This window comes from Podarcis liolepis, assembly GCF_965112155.1.
Source record: "Podarcis liolepis genome assembly, chromosome: 7".
Classification (NCBI taxonomy): Eukaryota; Metazoa; Chordata; class Lepidosauria; order Squamata; family Lacertidae; genus Podarcis; species Podarcis liolepis.
The window spans coordinates 12,817,333-12,835,461 of NC_139561.1; the positions used below are offsets into that span (position 1 = coordinate 12,817,333).

The 18,129-nt window shown below is 50.0% G+C and overlaps 1 protein-coding gene across 2 annotated transcripts in view; it reads left to right on the forward strand.

The window, feature by feature from the left end:
• The first annotated feature begins 2,351 nt into the window (after positions 1-2,351).
• Positions 2,352-18,129, forward strand: part of PLEKHM2 (pleckstrin homology and RUN domain containing M2) — a 33,464-nt gene continuing 17,686 nt past the window's right edge. The window contains exons 1-7 of one of the 2 annotated variants that reach the window (XM_083514627.1): positions 2,352-2,938; positions 10,829-10,935; positions 12,225-12,334; positions 13,569-13,668; positions 14,510-14,597; positions 16,052-16,238; positions 17,377-17,436. In XM_083514627.1, coding sequence (XP_083370753.1) covers positions 2,876-2,938; positions 10,829-10,935; positions 12,225-12,334; positions 13,569-13,668; positions 14,510-14,597; positions 16,052-16,238; positions 17,377-17,436 — 715 coding nt within the window. In that variant the 5' untranslated portion in view covers positions 2,352-2,875. The remainder of the gene's footprint in view (positions 2,939-10,828; positions 10,936-12,224; positions 12,335-13,568; positions 13,669-14,509; positions 14,598-16,051; positions 16,239-17,376; positions 17,437-18,129) is intronic. The other variant, XM_083514628.1, reaches the window with a different exon arrangement.

Genomic DNA, 18,129 nt, shown 5'->3' on the forward strand with positions numbered 1-18,129 from the left:
GGGCATACCAGGAGAGGTGGTCCCGTAGGTGTGTGGGTCTTAGGCTGCATAGGGCTTTAAAGGTCAAAACCAGCCCCTTAAACCTGACCCTGTACTCCACCAGGAGCCAGCGCAGTTGGTAAAGCACTGGATGAATGTGATCCCATGGCAAGGACCCCGTAAGGAGCCTCACTGCGGCATTCTGCACCCGCTGGAGTTTCTGGGTCAGCTTCAAGGGCAGCCCTGCGTAGAGCGAGTTACGATAATCAAGCCTGGAGGTGACCATCGAATGGATCACTGTGGCCAGATCAGGGCTTGAACAAACCATAGAGGAGGATGTGGCCATCTTACCTCCGGTATCGGAGGCAGGGTGAATATCTGTTGCTGGTGGAGCATAAGCCAGATAGGGGTTGGCAGGAGAGCATCAATACAGCTCCTTGCCAAGGGCACAAGGGAGCCTAGACACACCTTGGCGAGTGCTGCTGCACCCATGTCTAGGATATTGGTCCACACAGGCCTTTGATCCAGTAGCGCACTGCTGATGCTGGAGCACTTTTGTATTCTTGCTTGCATCCCCTCAAGCACTTCTGCACACCTTTCCCACTGCACCCTATAAAGTGGTTAGACAGGTTCAGCTTAGCATCTGTGGGTGTGTGACACCTCCAAGGTGCTTACTCCACTGAGTTAGCAAGCTTACCCCAAGAAATAGGCCACCGAGTTACCTGTTTGGGCTTGCTCTCCTCTTCCACGCCAAGCAGGGTGGCCAACTCTAGTCGCTGTCTTGTGGTAGGACTCATCTCTGTCTTTAATAAATAGGCACGGATTTCACTGGTGAAGCCTTGACAAGCTGACAGAAGGGCCAAACTCCAGCTTGCATTTTGCCTCTGGAATGGAATAGAAATTGGCATTATGGCAAGGACACACAGAGCCACCTTAACACGTAAGAAAATCCACATCAGGGCCATACCTTCATTAGGCCAACTGCCACGTTGCACACACTGTTTTGTGAAACGTTTTGGTTGGCCTAATGCAAGTATTTTTTCCCCAGGGTGAATGCTGGAATTCTTGTAAAATCTGCTTGCAGATTTTAAATTAAGGACATCCCTTTAAAAAAAGGACAGCCTTGCAACCCCAAAATACATAGCACAAAAGGAAAACGAATTGGGAGGGAGGAGGAATTGAATAGGTAGAAGTTCTTGGAAGGGTGTTCACACAATAAAATGTGTGAACAGGCTCCCATCCAGTGTCAGAAGGGGGTGAATTAGCACATACCAAATTTTAGATTGTAAACTTGCTGGGACCTTACCCTCCCTTGAAATTTGGAAAACGCCATGTGTGTTGAAGGCAGGAGGTCACGTATTTGCACATGCATATTTACACACATATAATTTTGTTAGCGGAAGGGGAAAAGAAGTGTTTGCATCACTGAGCTGAGGGTTGAAGAAAGTTTTTACCAAAGATGGGGTGCTGGCATGAGAGTATTGGTTTTTTTAAATTTATTTTGGTATCTAGAACCTACCTTTCTCTGGTCAGTTCCTACCCCGTGCAGCTTGCAAAAATATATCTCTCAAGAGCTTTAAAAACTATCTTAACAATAACACAAGGCTGCATGGTGGAGGAGATCTGGGTTCAAAGCTGCGTTCAGCTACAAAGCTGCGCTGGTGGACCTTGTTGCTAGCTTCCTCCCTGGGTGGTCACAGGACTAAAAAGGAGCCGGGTGCCTCACACTAAGCCTGGCCTACCTGATAGATTTGTTGTGAGGAGAATTAGCAGGCAGTGCCCTTCTGCCTCTTGGCTTAGCCTACTTTGCAGGGTTTTGTGAGAAAAACAAGGGGGCAAACAAAAAATTAGGAGGGGGGGGGAAATAGGAGGGGAAGGGAACAATCATTATTAAAAAAAACCAATTAAACATTGATACAGTTAAAGCAATGGAATCCAAAGTCCTTCACCTATGAGAAGAAGGAAAACAGATAGATAGATAGATAGATAGATAGATAGACAGACACACCAAAAAAACCCCACAAAGATTTTATATACATATACATATATATATATATAATTACTGTATAATCATATGGACTCAGCTATACATCTGCAAATACAGCATTCCAAGTGCATTATACAAATGTGACACTAGATGGCGGTGATGAGCTTATGGCAGATTCAACATAGTTTTCAAAACGTGTCTTTTTTTAAAGCATTTTCACAGCGGTTTTTTTAGTGTGTGTGTCCACCACGGTAGGGCAGAATTGTAGAGTGGGAAGGGGGCCCCTGAAGAGCCCTCTCGCTTCTCCCTCTCCTCCTAGGCACACTATACTGTACAGTATACGCTTTCCCCCTCAGACCCGGCGAACTACATTTCCCGGTGTCCTTTGCGCGGGCCGAGAGCGGCCTGGCCGGGGACGGACTGCAGCAGCCGCCGGGAGGCAGAGGCGGCGGCAGCGGCAGCGGCGGTCTCGGTGGCTGCCACTTCTTCTCCCGCCTTGCCGGGCCCAGCCTCTCCTCCTCGCTTCCCTTTCCTCACAGGCCGCAGGAGGCCCGAGGCGAGAGGGGCCGGTCCCGGCGCTCTCCCTGGGCGCCTCCCCGCTTGTCACGAGGCGGCTCCACCCCGCGGCGGTGGCGGCGGCCCTCCCCCTCCTCCTCCTCCCCGGCCGGTCCCGCTCCTCGGCTCCGCGCAGGATCCTTCCCGAGGGCCCTCTCCGTCCTCCTCTTCCCCGCCCCCGAAGTGCCCCCGGTGGGGGGCGGGCCTTGAAGGTTGGGGGAGGACCTTCCTCTCCGTGGCCCCCGGGGGACCCTCAGGACGGAGGGAGCGAGGGGTCCGCAGCGCCGTGGGGGCGGACGTCCTCGCCGTCGGGGCGGCCGGGGTCTCCGCCAGAGGAGCGCGTCGGCGCCGGCCATGGAGCCCCCCGGGCAGGTCAAGGACCGCATCCTGGAGAACATCTCCCTCTCCGTCAAGAAGGTCAGCGGGGTGGGGAGGGGGTTGTTTTATTGGGGTGTTGTTGTTGGGGGGGAGAGACCCACAGACCCATCCCGCCACAAGGGTGCCCTTCCCAGCCCCACTTAACCGCCCCCTAACGCCGTCAACAGACACAGCCGGCCATCCCCATCCCAGCATATTTCTCTTCCTTTCACCCCCCCTTACTCCCAATTCTTATTCGTTGTTATTACTATTACATGTCACTCGTTATTCTTGTTCGCTGTTGTTGCTGTTATTCACAATCATTATGATTTGTTATTAAGATCTGTTAGTTGTCTTGTCCTTTTGCTACCATCAGCGGCGTTCTTGAATTTATTACCTTATCTGTGAACTGCCCTGAGACCTCCGGGTATAGGGCGGTATATAAATTCTATTATTATTATTATTATTTATTATTATTATTCCCCGCCCCCCTTTGACAGGCAGGCTCCAGGGTTACAGCCGTCGCTTCACTTTCAAAATTAAAAGCAGTTAAACCAAGAGCAGGGTAGGTCACAGGAATCTGAGTCACTTAAGAACTGCTTCATGGGCTCCTTTCGGGGAGGAAGGGCAGGTTATGGATTTAATGCAATATAAATAAAATCAAGAGGTGCTATCCGGTACGACTTATACTCAGAGCGGGACCCGCTGAAGTTGATAGGTGTGGTGGATTTTTGGCTCATTGGTTTCAGTGGGTCTTCTCAGAGGAGGACGCAGCCCATTGTTGACGTACCGTAACAATAGTGTTGTTAGTAACGTCGTTTCATCATTGTCACATGTTGTTGATGTGATTAGCCACAGTAGCACAGTATTACTTATAATACTATTAAATCAGCCTTTTAAAATTCGTTGCAGATTTCTCAATCCTTTTCCTGCTCTCTCTTGATAAGCCTTCTATGCTGGGGGATTGTTGTGGGCGTGGGGGAAGAAAGTCAGGGGCAGGGAAGCTGTCATAGAATACAATACGGTATTCTCCTGCTGGTGTGGCTTCTTCTGAACACTACCCACCCACCCAGGAGCACCCTATCAGGGTCCACCCCATGCTAATGATAACTGCTCAAGCTGTGCTTTCTGACCATTTCAGCAAAGCTGTCACCTCTGTTTTAGCACCATATGACATCACTTAGCCAGCATCCCTGGTTGCAATTGTACATCTCTTTTCCCGCATGGTCTGCCTTTGCCCCCACAGCCCAGCTACTGTGCTCTCTTGCTTCCTTATCCTAGCTGGACTGTAATAAGCCTGGGTATGCAATCTCAGCAACAAGCAAGCTGCAGCGCGTGTTGAATTTTCAGTGGGCCAAAGGGCTGCTTTCTTCAGCAATGGATGTTTTTAGAGAAGCCTCTGTTCCCATTTTACTGACAACAAACCGAGGTCGAAGGGAAGGGCTGCAGCTCAGCGGTGAAGCACCTGCTTACTGTGCAGAAAGTCCATGGCATCTCCAGGTGGGAAAATCCCCTGCTCAGAGCCCTAGGCAGTCCGTGTGGGTCATCCTGAGCCAGGTGACCAAGGGTCTACCATCCTAAGAACGTAAGGCCAATTGTCCTCGCTGTGGCCAACCAGATTCCTTTGGAAAGTCTGCAAGATGATGGACCTGAGTGCAACAGCATCTTCCCCCTGCTTTGCTTCTCTGCAGCTGCTATTCTGACTGTTTGGCATGCAGCTGTGGATGATGGGTATTTGAGTCCAGCAACATCTGCAGGGTACCCTGATGGCTCCCCACCATGACAGGCCTTTCCCCAGCAGGGAAGCCTCAGTGTTTTGTGGAGCTTATCTCTCCCAACCTCTTAAACAAGCAGATGCCTTCTATGGGAGGCACTTTGCTCTCTGCTGGTCCTTTGCTGCTTGAAGAAACAGCCCATTGATTGGCAAGAAGGAGAGCCAGCAGTGTGTAGTTCTCATAATTCCATTAATTGTGTTTCCCAGCACTGCATCATCCAATTCACCGGTCATTCTTTCTTCTCCTTTGCTTTCTGTAACCTTTTCCCTGCCCCTGACTTTCATCCCCCAAGCCCATAATAACCCACTTATCCAAATGCACAGGCTATTCCGTGCAATATCTGCAGCCAGACATAATATGAAGGGGAAGTGCCTTTGGGTAATATATTCAGTTTGCAGAACTAGGGTTTTATACTATCTAGATCTGGCTATCCTTTGCCATGACTTTGCTTGGCTGTAGGGAACCAGAGGCGAGACTGTCCTCTTTGTTACCAACTGTGCTTTTTATATTCACTGTGGAAATCCTTTTTTTTTAAAAAAAGCTTCATCCTTTTACTAGATCTGGCCTTTGGGTTTCTTTATACCCTATAATGCTCATCCTTAGCTTTAATCCTAACTAGGGCTGGCAATATATCATCCAAAACTGGATTGAAGCCAATATTGTGATACCGGTTTCATAATTTTTGACTTGGCAATATGTCGTGAATCATGACGTGTGTGTGTGCTATGCAGAAATCATGGTGCAGGAAAAACTTTGAAGCAGGCAATGCCTCTACATAGCTCCATCCTTATTTCAGACACTGTGATATAGCGGTATATTGCAACGTTTAGCTGGTGACATATCACAGTGTTGAAAACCAGATATCGCCCAGCCCTAATCCTAAACTGGAGACTCTTACAGTGGTTTACAAAACAGTAACAAAAAGTAACTCACCCTTTGTGGTATACGTATATATGTGCAGTCAAACAGCAACATCCAAAGCAGAGATACACCTGTATAATGCAAATATTTAAAATGTTCATATAACTGTGTGTGTGTGTGCATAAGGCTAATATTGCCCTGACATCTGTCATTCCAGGATGTTGCAGATATTATGCACCACTTCTTTGCTCAACTTTAGTCCTTTCCACATCCAGGAACAATATGTTCATTTTGGCGTCATCAGGATGTCTCAGATTCTATTAAAAACCGGTCCAATGCAGGCAGGACAGTGGGGTTTCTTCTGAAAGTACATAATGAACACCTTAGCCATTGTTGGTAGGTTAGTCACTGTTTCTACGCGGTCCTCTTTGATAGCGTAACACGCAACAAAAAGTAATCACAACTTAAAACCGTTTAAAGCAATCAGTTAGCAGTGCACCCTAGATACCAGTAAGTAGATGTCTTCAGACTTGCTTCCATCTTCTCTTCCCCTCTCACTCGCTCAACTCCTCCACCCCCCGTCAGCCCCTTGCTCCACATAATCGCTCCTGTCTTCCCCAGGCAAATCCATTTCCACTTGTCCCACAGCAGTTGCACAAATTGCCAGTATTTCATGGCTAGCTCTTCCCACTCAACACGAAATATTGCATAAACTCTAGTGCTGAGTTGGGGAATCTCCAGCCTGTGGCCTACCAGACCTCCCCATTTGGCCCATGTCGTTTTTTTGGCCATGCCCCCTGCTTCCTCCCCATGGCTGCAAAGCAGAGAAAATGCAAAACCCCTTTAAACTCCTTTCCAAAATTCTGAAGGAAGCAGGTAGAGACCTCAAAACTTTCATAAATTGCTGTCCGGTAGTTTTTTCCTCATAAAATTGGGTCTCCATGAGTTCGTACTGTAAGGTCGCATCGCCCGGGGCTCATTTGTGAGGGAAGGGTGGAATATACATTTCAGAAACTAGTTAATCAGATGATGGGCCTAGGCTTACTTTTATAAGATGCCCAAATGTTCCCTAACTCCACCCTGGGAGGAGAGCATTGCTGCAACTCCTTCATCCCTCTTGTTTGAAAGTGGGTGGCATAATGCAGCGGTTGCGGGGGACTTGAAATCGTGAAGGAGTATTGCAAAATTCTTTGGCAAAGAGTTGTGATCTTTGCCATTGCACATATGCTAACCTTTTGTGGGCTTTTCTAAAGCACCCTGGGGTGGTATCCAGGTAAGTCCTACTCGGCGTCAACCCATTAAAATCAATGGCCCCAAGTTAGTCACACCCACTAATTTCAGTGGGTCTACTCTGAGGAGGACTAACATGGAATGCAACCCCTGGAAACTCGTTTCAGCAAGAAACACATGCAGCTCATCTCAGCCCTAGGAATTTGCAATGAAGAGTGGTATTAAAGGCTTGATTTCTTTCTTTGAGGTGAATGGGGAACAGCTGCATATCAGGTAAATCCATTAATGAGGTTCGGCCAAAGGGTGCTGAGCTTCAGTGGCAGGAGCATGGTCTTCTACGTTTAACAACTTCTGGGCTGCTTTATAAAACAAGAGTTTCCCACCGGTGCCAGACTGTGTAGCCTGTGCGTTGGGTTGCCGTGTCAGGGCAGCCACCAGCAGGTGCATGGAAGATCTGTGAATGCAGAGGAGTAGGGAGAAAGGTGCTGAGAGTAGCCCCTTGTAGGAGCAGAGCAGCTGTTGGCTATGTTGGCTGCTGGGCACAGGAGGAGGGAGGCCAAGGCTGGGAGTTGGGAGAGGGAGCTGTTGTCATTCCTTCCTTGTCTCCTGCAGCCTGCGGCCAGTCAGGCATAGCATGTGGCCAGGGAAGGGGCAAACGTTGGCATCCAGGCAGCGAAAGCGAGGAGGGCTGCTGTGTGATCAGCTCTGAGCTCTGACAGGGCCCCCAGGTACTGGCTGTAGAGCAGGACCCGAATGGCCACCGAAAGAACGAAATGGAGAAGAGCAACTTTCCAGCTCCCGCGTTACCATCAGCAGAGTTTCCTCCAGCTGTTGCCGTGAGCAGAGAATGCTGTCAAAAGCACATTCCCTCCTTCCTCTCTCAGCAAGTTTCACATCAGTACAAGGGCCAGTTTGCAGAAGTTGGCCACCAACCACTTAAGCGGGGAGCCCCTTTCCTCTAGGGGGGTTTCAGTGAGCAGGCCACAGTCCTCCTCCTCTCTGCAGGGCCCTCTCTTAGTGTGCTTTCCAGGATTTTGCTGCATGGCAGGGGATCTGTGGCCTCCCTGCAACCCCCCACTCCGTCCTTTGTGAAGTGGTTGTTCCGTCCTCGAAGGAGCAGTCATATGCTTTGCGTCAGTCTCAGCCTGCTCAGCTCATGAGCTGCACCAGCCGCTAAATTTCTGGACTTGTTCCAGTCTTTGGAATCTGCCCAGCGCTGGCAGCCGAGCGCTGAAGAAACTGGCTCAGAGTTGCCATGAAAGGGTCTCTGGTGGGCATCACGCCCATCCCATGTGGCCCCCTGTGCCCACAGAACAGGAGGATGGCAAGCTGAGTTATCTGGTGTTGATTCATTGATCCATCTAGTTCAGTGTCACCTGCTCTGACTGGCAGCAGCTCTCCAGGGTATCCAGCAGAGAGAGGCACTTTGCTCCTACCTGGGGCCTTCTGCATGCAAAGCATGAGATACCAGCCCTCTGCCCAGGTGACGTGTGGAAGTTGCAGAGAACCTGCTTCCCTCCTGGTCTGAGCAGTTGTGGGCCCCACCCCACCCCCAGTTAGGGACTAGGTGTTCATGAAAAGTATTCCACAGAGCAGTAGGCCCCTCAGCACTCCATACGGCAGGGGAGGCTGGGACTGACCTCTTGTCATGGGGGTATTTCCCATCAGCTCTGAATGGTCAGCCGGGTTCAAGCCAGACATCTCAGGCGTCTGTTTACGGTGCTCTCTCTGTTTGTGTGTCCTGCCTGTGAATGTGCTTGGGCAATCACATGGGTGTCTCTTAAACATGGACGCCGTTTGTTTTGCTTGTCAAAGGGTTTATAAATAGCTCTGTGAGTCACCAGACCAGCATTCCCACAGGAGGAAATTTTGCCCTGTCACCTTATGGGTCAGCTTTGCTTGGTGGCATCAGCTGGGGCAGAACCTGATCAGTCAAGTATTGCTTGGCAGGATATCCAGTTGGCACGTGAATCGACACCCTGATCAGGGAGGGAGGTCCAGCTTCCTGCCTTTCCTGCTGGTCGGGATTTTTCAGCCCCCCGGAGCAGGCGTTTTTACCAGAACATGCAGTTTTTACCCCATTGGGTGCAGTGTGAGAAAGTCAGATATATAAACTAGGTGCCGAATGGCTCCTTAAACCAAAGTTAAGTCACCAAAACAGGATGTTTAGTTGCCATTTTTGGGCCAGGCGGCTCTGAAGTCTTATTTTTCAAATGATGGACTGACTGTGATTAATTCTCGGTTAAACATTTGGCTAGTTCAGATGGAAACCATGAACTAGGTGTAGAATGTTGAGAACTTAAAGAAGAAAAGTCATTTGATCCAGGGACAGTCCACATATATTGTCCTGTTCCAACCTCTTATTTTTAATGGTTACACAGACCATTCATAACCTAAGAATATTCTTAACTGTGAGCAGGGCAGTGGGGTGGAGAAAGTGAAGACAAGCGACAACAGTTAACTATAGCGTTGTTCACTGCTCCTTTTCCAGAAAGAGCATTTTGGCTCCTAAAATCCATTCTGATTGTGCAGATAGAATGTAACTGATTGAATTCTACAGGATGGAGTATTAGTGTGTGAAAACAGTCCAGATCCAATGATTCCCAGGCATGCACCTCTGGAGATGTCAGGCACTATCCTGGCGCCCAGGCATCTTCACTTCACTATCGCAAGTGACCGATAGCCAGGTGAAAAATGACTAGTTTTGAACACCATTTGGGTGCTGTTCTGCATCCACACCAAGGGTGTGATAGTGGGGTACAGTGGGTATTGCTGTACTGGGGCCAGGCCTAGAGCCAGTAGTGGGGTCGGACTCTGAGATTTCCTTTATGGTTGGGAAAAAGGGTTGTATCCAATTAACATTTATTCAGAGTAGATCCATTGGAATTAATGACCATGATTAACTTCAGTCCTTTAGTTTCATTGGCTCCCCAGGGTTTCAAGCAGGGGAGACACTGCCAGGGCTTAGGACCTTTGGCAAGCTTAGCAGATGCTCTGCCGCCAAGCCCCCTTCCCTGTGTGTCCTCAGTGTTGCTTCTCTTGCACTTGCTGCCATTAGCCCCTAGGGGGCAGAGCTCCAAGAGGCAGCCAGGCCAACCCCCTCCAGGCCAGGAGCAGCTCTTCCTTGCGCCCCCCCTCCTCTCCTTGCAGTCTGTGCTGGAGAGCTTCTGTGCAGGTACACTTTGGGACACACCCCTTGGGTGAGCAATTGCAAAATGGGTGACGGGAGCTATGGGGTGTTGCCTCTGCTGCCTCAGGCTCTCCCTGCAATGTGATCAGCTCATCGCAGGAGCCTCATCCAGCTGAGGCAGCGCATTACTTGGGTGTCCCTCCCAAAACCGGAGAGGCTGGGAACCCTGGCTTAGGGAGAAAATGTCCCTCCCACCTTGCTCTGTGCGTCTGATTGGCGGGGAGAACTGTCAGCATACACAACTGTATCCCAGCAGGCATACAGAAGTGGTGCTGATGGAAGGTACCCACAATAAATATCTCCCTGCTCCCCCCCCCTTGCTTCACAGCTGGACCCCTCTTGTCACCTGCAGGAAATAGCTCACGGCCAGAGCGCCTGCCTTGCAAGCAGAAAGCTCCAGGTTCAATCTCCATCAGCAGAGCCAGTGTGGTGTAGTGGTTAAGAGCGGTAGACTCGTAATCTGGTGAACCGGGTTCATGTCTCCACTCCTCCACATGCAGCTGCTGGGTGACCTTGGGCCAGTCACACTTCTCTGAAGTCTCTCAGCCCCACTCACCTCACAGAGTGTTTGTTGTGGGGGAGGAAGGGAAAGGAGAATGTTAGCTGCTTTGAGACTCCTTCGGGTAGGGATAAAGCGGGATATCAAATCCAAACTCCTCTTCTTCTTCTTTTTCTTCTGCTTCTTCTTCGGCATCTTCAGGCAGGGCTGGGAAAAGCCTTTTGAGCCCTTCAGAGGCGTCTGAGCTCCTAGGTGCTTGTCCCCTGGACCCCTCTGGGGTGTCGCGATTCCTGCATTGCTACCTTCCGGCTCTACCGTTCTATAATTCTACAAGGCAGAATGCTCTCCCCCAAAACTCATTCACTGACGTGTTTTTCTCTTTCTCTCACCCTTAGCTGCAAAGCTACTTCGCCGCCTGCGAGGATGAAACTCCGGCCATCAGGAACCACGACAAGGTCCTGCAGAGGCTCTGCGAGCACCTTGACCATGCGCTGCTGTATGGGTAGGCCTTCCTAACCGCTTTCCAGTTCGGTGTTGAAAATATTCCCAACCCCCAGTGCCACTCCTCTCTTTGAAAATGTTGCAAAGATGAAGGAACAGTTCGTGATTTAAGAACCTGGCTTGTTTGAGTGGCACTTGGGAAGGGCTCTTACCGCCCCCCCCTTCCTTGTTCAGCCCACTTTACGAGAGAACCTGTGAGCGTTTTCTCTAGGCGTAAAAGCCCTGCCAGCTTCAGACAGGAAAAGGCTGCCAGGCAGACCTGAAAGTCGCCAATATCTCAGTGCGCTTCTACAGATCTAAGGTGCAACTTTACTCACAGTACTGCGTACGGTTCTCATCACCACACCTCAGATAGGGTCTGAAAACGAAAAGCCAAATGGAGCAGCTCCCCTGTGAAGAGAGGTTGCCACGTTTGGGACTTGCTAGTGTAAGGAGGGGGAAAGGTGGAGAGATGGGATAGAGGCGTGGAGAAAGTGGGCAAGGGGAAGCTTTTCAGATCCCGCAGAAGCTGAATGGTGAGAGATTCAGGACAGTCAGGAAGAAGCAGCAGCTTATGAGTTCTCACAGAGCCCCCAGAGGTGGTGATGGACCCCACCTTGGACAGAAATTCATCGAGCGGAAGGAGGGGGGCTATCAGTGGAATTGCTAGCTACTGCAGCCACAGCCTTCCTCCAATATCAGAGATGGCAGGCCATCTGAATGCCAGCTGGTGGGGAACAGCCATGGGGCTGCCTGTGAGCCTCCTGGAGGCACCAGATTGGCTGCTGTGGGGCAGAACGCTTGTCTTGATAGGCTTTTGGCCTGATCCAGCAGCTAAGCTCCTCTGGTGTTCTTGTAAGGTGACAGGTGGTACCTGGAGTCAATTCATGAGCAAGTTGAGTTACATATTTTGGGTCTGGGCTGGATCTCTCCTGAACATTTTCTCTGGGGCTGCGGAGGCAATGAAAGGAAGTCCATGTGCCTTTCAGGCTGTGCAGCAGGTCCCCCTTACAATTCGAAAAAAGTGGCCTGTTTTGCCTTGAGAGTGCCCGTTTTAAAGAGAAAAGTTTGCTGGGATGATGAGTTAAATTCTTCAGGGGAGCAAACTCTTGTCTGACAGAATACCTGGTTTCAATAATTATTGTAACTGAGTAATGTATTTTATTCTGCTTTGTGTATTATTATTATTTTGTAACGGCCCCAGCTACACAGAAAAATATTGCAGGCTGCTCTGTTAAACAGCTCTGAGGCTGAGGCCTTGACACAGTGGCTGTCCTCCATCACCCTGTTTTTACTCCTCCGTTTCCACAGGCTGCAAGATCTCCCTTCGGGCTACTGGGTCCTGGTGGTCCATTTCACTCGCCGAGAAGCCATTGAGCAGATTGAGGTCCTGGAGCACGTGGCCACCAACTTGGGGCGCAGTAAGTGCGGGCCAGAGCCTGGCTGGCAACCACCTTCCCGGGATCTAATGTGGCATAGTGTTTGTGTTACATATTTCTGGTTCAACTTAAACCCAACCTGCGCCCTAGGATCTGAAGACAAACTTCTCGTTTGCATCCTGGCTGCTGCCACGACTAGAGCACTCAGGATGCAGGAGAGAAACTAGGGAACTCTGTCCTTCAGGGGGTCCCTTTGGCCCCTCTCTGCCTGCCTTCCACCACTCAGATAAGATACTTTTATTTAGGCTATCTTTTAATTTGACCAGTTAGGGATTGTCCTAGTCCTACTCAGGAGACGCATTTAAATTAAAAAACCTAAAGTAGTCATGTTCCTTAACTTTGACAGGTCTACTCAGAGTAGGGCTAGCATTGGCTACAATTCTGGATTTTTAATGGCTCTATTCCAGTTATTTTAGCTGTTGTCTCTTTTCCTGTGGTCTTTTATTATTATTTTTAATACTGTATTGCTGTTGTTTTGGGGTTTTTTAAAATCTGCCCTGAGCACTGCCATTGTTGCTTTCTTTACTGTAGAACGAGAGAATATAAACTCTCTGAAATGAATGAAACACATATCCTGTTCTAAGCTGTTGCTCCCTTTGGGCTCCTATCCAAAGGACTGATCCGGTCTTCCAGCTGCCAGGCCATTGGCTGGTTCCACAGTCCTCCTCCTCACAGGGGTCCCCCTCCAGGCACTCCCCAGGCCTACTGTAACCATGTTGTGTTGACTCTGAAATACATTGGAACAGGGAGAGGAATTTATATTCCCTAGACCCCTCTCTGCTGACACAAGGACATGCAAGCTTCTGAGCTGCACTGAGATCTTCGCCAGGCTGCCAGCTTTGTACAGAACCAGGTTCCTTAACAGGAGCAAGGATGCTCTGATCCCATAGTGTTTTGCTGGTTAAAGCAGGGGCTGATTTAAGGCTGGCACCTTTTTCAAAAGGGCTTAATCCTGGGACATTTGATGGGCTTGGCCTTGTGTAATACAGAAAAGCAGTCTTGTCCTGCAACCTGAGGTTAAGGAGCAGGGCATGGCTTCCCAGCACCTCTTGGCAGCAGCTGAGCCTTGTCTCATGGTGACACCTCGGAGGCATTACCCAAAGCCTGTGCATTGAGCCTGTTGCTCTTGACATTTAACCATGGCGGGTGGGAGGTTGCCTACTCCTCAAGCAGTGCCCGTAAAGCCCTCTCCTTTTCCGCCCCCCCCCCCTTGCAGGCCGAGCATGGCTGTACCTGGCCCTCAATGAGAACTCCCTGGAGAGCTACCTGCGCCTTTTCCAGGAGAACCTGAGTCTGCTGCACAAGTACTACGTCAAGTGAGTCTGGCACTGGGATGGAGAAGGCACAGCTGCGCTTCCCCCCACCCTTAATGTTCAAACGGTGTAAGGGAAGTGCAAACTGTTGAGTCGGCGTGTTTTAAAATACATACAACTATTCCAGTTCATTGGTTTCTTATGTAAATCGTCTTTTTGAATGCAGTATAGAAAACACACAAAGTTTACATTATTGGGTGTCCCCACTTAATTGAATATTGCAGTTCAACAGACTTTGGGTTATTGGGAAAAGGTTTAAACGGCACATTTTGTTAGCATGGGTGACTCTCTTACTTTCATTTTCTAAATGGAAGTCAAATAAACACACTAATTCATATTCCATTTGACTGAGGCTGCCAGAAGACTTCTCTTCTCTTTTCTTTTTTTAAATAAAAACTTAACGATTTTATTTAAACAAGATAGGCAAAAGGAAAACGTTTACAACAGTGTAACACAGTTCAGTTCAGAATGCCAGACAAGGCAAACTTTCTGATTTCAAAATTTTCTGGAAAACCAGCATATTTGCCTTCAGTTACAGATAGGTAGCCGTGTTGGTCTGCCATAGTCAAAATAAAAAAAATTCCTTCCAGTAGCACCTTAAAGATATTTGCCTTCATTGATGTTGCAAGGAGTCAAAACAGACAGATCTGCTTACGTGACTTGGAATATTAAACAGAAGCCTTTTCAATCTTTCCTTCCTTGCGGAACTTGCAGAATTTGTCTTTTTGGATTGCAAAAGGAAGGGAAAGATCAGATGGGAAGAGGTTGGGCTTTGTTTTTACCTGGGTGGGCCATGAAACCTCTGGGTTCTTGGATGACCAGCTTCAACTTCTCTCTCCCACAGGAACGCTCTTGTCTGCAGCCACCATCATTTGACCCTCTTCCTCACGCTGGTCTCTGGTTTGGAGTTCATCCGCTTTGATTTGGACCTGGTGAGCAAATCTTCTCCTCTTGCTAGAGAGTAGCAGAGACACACACACACAGAAGCAGCAAAGAACAAACTCTTGATGCAAACCTGCCCGGTATTTTTCAATCCCCCTGGCCCCCATTTGACTACCCCAGTCTTTGGAATCACAACTTCCTTCGGGCTTAGAATACACTCACGGAAATTTCCATGCCTCCTTCTGAGTTGCAGCATCTTCTTGGTGCCACAAGGAAAGCTTAATCCACCTCCGGCCTACCGTTCAATTTCCTGCATCTATGGCCAAATAAAGATGCTGCATTGATTTTTTTCCCCATTTTGAAAGGCCCTTGCTTCTTTTGTATTACATTAGCAGCATTTAAGAAGTACTTTGCTAGAGACTAGGACTAAGAGCCCTGTGTGGAAAGTGATTTACTGGGCTGGCAGGAGAGAGAGAGGCTGACTCAAGAGGGACCCCTTCATTACATTGGCTGTTCAAACCCCTTTCGCTACAGCCTTCTGATTTAGTCTGGACCAAAGAGGAGCAGCATTTCGCCTTCCTTTTATTCCTTAGGTGCCTTGAGGTGTGTTCTGAGCTTTAGTGGCGAGTCCTTTTCAATTAATTTGCCAACCAGGCGCATCAGTGTCAAGGAGCCTGCAAGCAGACCCTTTCCCCACAAAGATGCCTCTCCCAGGGCTCTGGGTACTGAGACTTCCCCCTATTCAAGTTACCCCCTCTTGTTCTTCCTTAATAAGCAGCCCTCTGAGCGCTGGCCTGACTGTGGCTCCAGTTCTCTGCAGTGCTTGGAGGCAGCTGGCCACCTGCAGGTGCCCTAAGAGAGGTGGTGCCTGGAAGCAGGATGGTGGCAGCAGAGAGCAGCCAGCTGTGCTGCCAGCAGGGGCTCCCTAGGGGAGGCAGGTCAGGAGGTGGGTTTCTCCATTCCCTAGATCAGGGGTCTGCAACCTTTAAGACAAAAAGAGCCACTTGGACCCATTTCCGAAGGAAAAAAACTGGGAGCCGCAAAACTCGTCATTATAAAAATAATTTTTTTGTCACTTTTTATTATTTCTTTGTTTGACCCCTCAGAATTACTCCTCCTCATAGAAATAAACGTTAAATTAACAAGTTACCTTTTTTTGTGTGTGTGTTCTTCACTCCCCTTCAAAACAGTGACCAGCGTACATGCCCCCTTTCAATGCAGTGACCAGCGTACATGCCCCTTACAATGTAGCGGGCGGGCGGGCAGGTGACGTCAGGACGGTGCATGACTAACGCACGCACCGCCCCCATGCGACGTCACAGCCAGTACAGCGCCCGCCACAGTGGGGAGTGTCGGGGCGCACAATGTGCCTCCTCCCCTCGCTAGTATCCGCCCCAGAGCCGCGGCAAAGGTGTAAAAGAGCCACATGCGGCTCCGGAGCCGCGGGTTGCAGACCCCTGCCCTAGATGAACAGTAACCCCAGGTTTTTCCCTGGCCCTTCCAGGATGCCCCTTACCTGGACCTGGCGCCCTACATGCCGGATTACTACAAGCCTCAGTACCTGCTGGACTTCGAGGACCGCCTGCCCAGCTCAGTCCATGGCTCTGACAGCCTCTCCCTCAACTCCTTCAATTCCGTCACCTCCACCAACCTGGAATGGGACGACAGTGCCATTGCCCCCTCCAGCGAGGGTAAGTGGGGTGCAAGTGTTCGAACAGGGCTGGAGGAGGCCAGGGGGTTGTTGCACAGTGCCTGAAGTCTGCAGGCAGAAATCCCTCCTCGCTCACAAAACAGCAATTTGGGGCGAAGGCACAGAGAGTTAATCCGGTTTGGGTATCTAGTAGTGGTGCTGTTTCTCTGCAGAGAGAAGGGGAGGGAGCGGGAGTGATTTCGCTGGCAGGGTATTCCAGCCCTCTGTGCTGGAGAGCCAGAGCATGGGTGGCATCTCGTCTTCGTGGGCAAAACCCAGGGTGTGGGAGTTACCTGCAGCCAGGTCTCTCCATGGCCTAAAAGGCTTCCTCTTGGATACACATGAATGGAGTACCTCTTTCAGAGTGGTGTGTTTAATAAGGTATTTGAAAATATCATGCTAGCGGTGTGCACGGTTTTCTCCCTACCTGATGCTGGTAGAATGAACTGGGTAGTCCCGAGGTGCTAGACTGGACTGTACCACATCTGAGAGCCAGTCAAGGGAACCACTTTTTTAATGCCCTCTTGTGTTCAAAAAACGAACAAGCAAGCAGGAACAGACCCAGAGGAATAGGAGGCAGGCACAACTAAGGAGTAGACCGAACTTGAATATTCCTCCCTGGTAAACTGCCGTGTTTGTTGCTGGCGATGATGGCGTTTCCTTTCTGGAAGTTTTGTATGTGGGGGAGCATTTGGAAACTGGCACACCCCCCCTTGCAGCCTGGAGTGGTATAATCCAGCCACAGTTCCCCACCTCTCCTCTGCCCCATCTGTAGACCTGCTGGGAAGAACCAGCATGATGTAGTGGACGGATTGTCAGACTAGGGCCTGGGAGACCAGGGTTCGAATCTCTGCCTGGCCATGAAGCTCACAGGGTCACTGCCTCTCAGCCCAACCTACCTCACAGGGTTGTTGTGGCCATTAAATGAGGAGGAGGCAAACCATGTATACCACTCTAGAGCTCTTTGGAGAAAAAAGGCAGGATATAAATGCTATAAATAATAAGAGCAATGAATTAGCACCCTGCCTCTGTTCCCCTTGATGCCCCCCCCCCCCCCGCACACACTACTGGCCATTTATTCCCCACCCCTTCCTTCAGCCTCCATTTCTAACCCTCGTTTTTTATCCCTCGTTTTGTAGATTATGATTTTGGAGATGTGTTCCCTGCAGTGCCGTCCATGCCCACCACAGCCTGGGAAGGTGCGACGAGCTCGCCCGCTTCTCCGTAGCCGTGCTCTCTCTCTCTGTGCCGCTTTTGTTTCCTTCGTCAGAGCTTGCCTGCATGCCCCGCCATGGGCCCCTAATGCCGCTTGGCGCCCCCAGGGGGAACCAGTGGCTCAGAAGAATGTGAGGTCCCTCCCTCCGCCGTTCCTTGTGGGGTAAACAAGGGCTTGGCACTGGGTGCTGCGGCACTTTGGGGAGCGAGGGCTCTCCACCTTGCTGGCCCTTCCCCGCAGCCTTTGACCTCCCTCTCCCGGTGGGGCCAGTCCTGAGTGTCTTTAACATCCTTCCTCGTTCTGTGGCTTTGTCTCTGGCAGCATGAGATGCTGGGTGTCCTCCTCGTCTCCAGATTAACAAGCCTTCCAAACCCTCTTTTTCTGCACAGGCATCGGTGATCACCTTCTCCCGGGCCACTAACCACTTTCTCTGTTCCAACAGTGCATGGGAAAGACCCGAAAGAAGCCATCACTTATTTGATTGCCACCAACCCCCCTCCCCCCCCCCCCGGCAGCCTCTTTTTTTAAGCTGGCTGCTGCAAGCCCATCTCTTTTCTCTGTTCTCCCTTTTATGGGCTGCCTCGGACTCTGTGCCACCTCCTCCTCACGGGGCTTTGCAGCAGAAGGAAACCAAGGACTCTCTATTACAAGCGGCTCTCTGTCTTGTTTGTAGGCG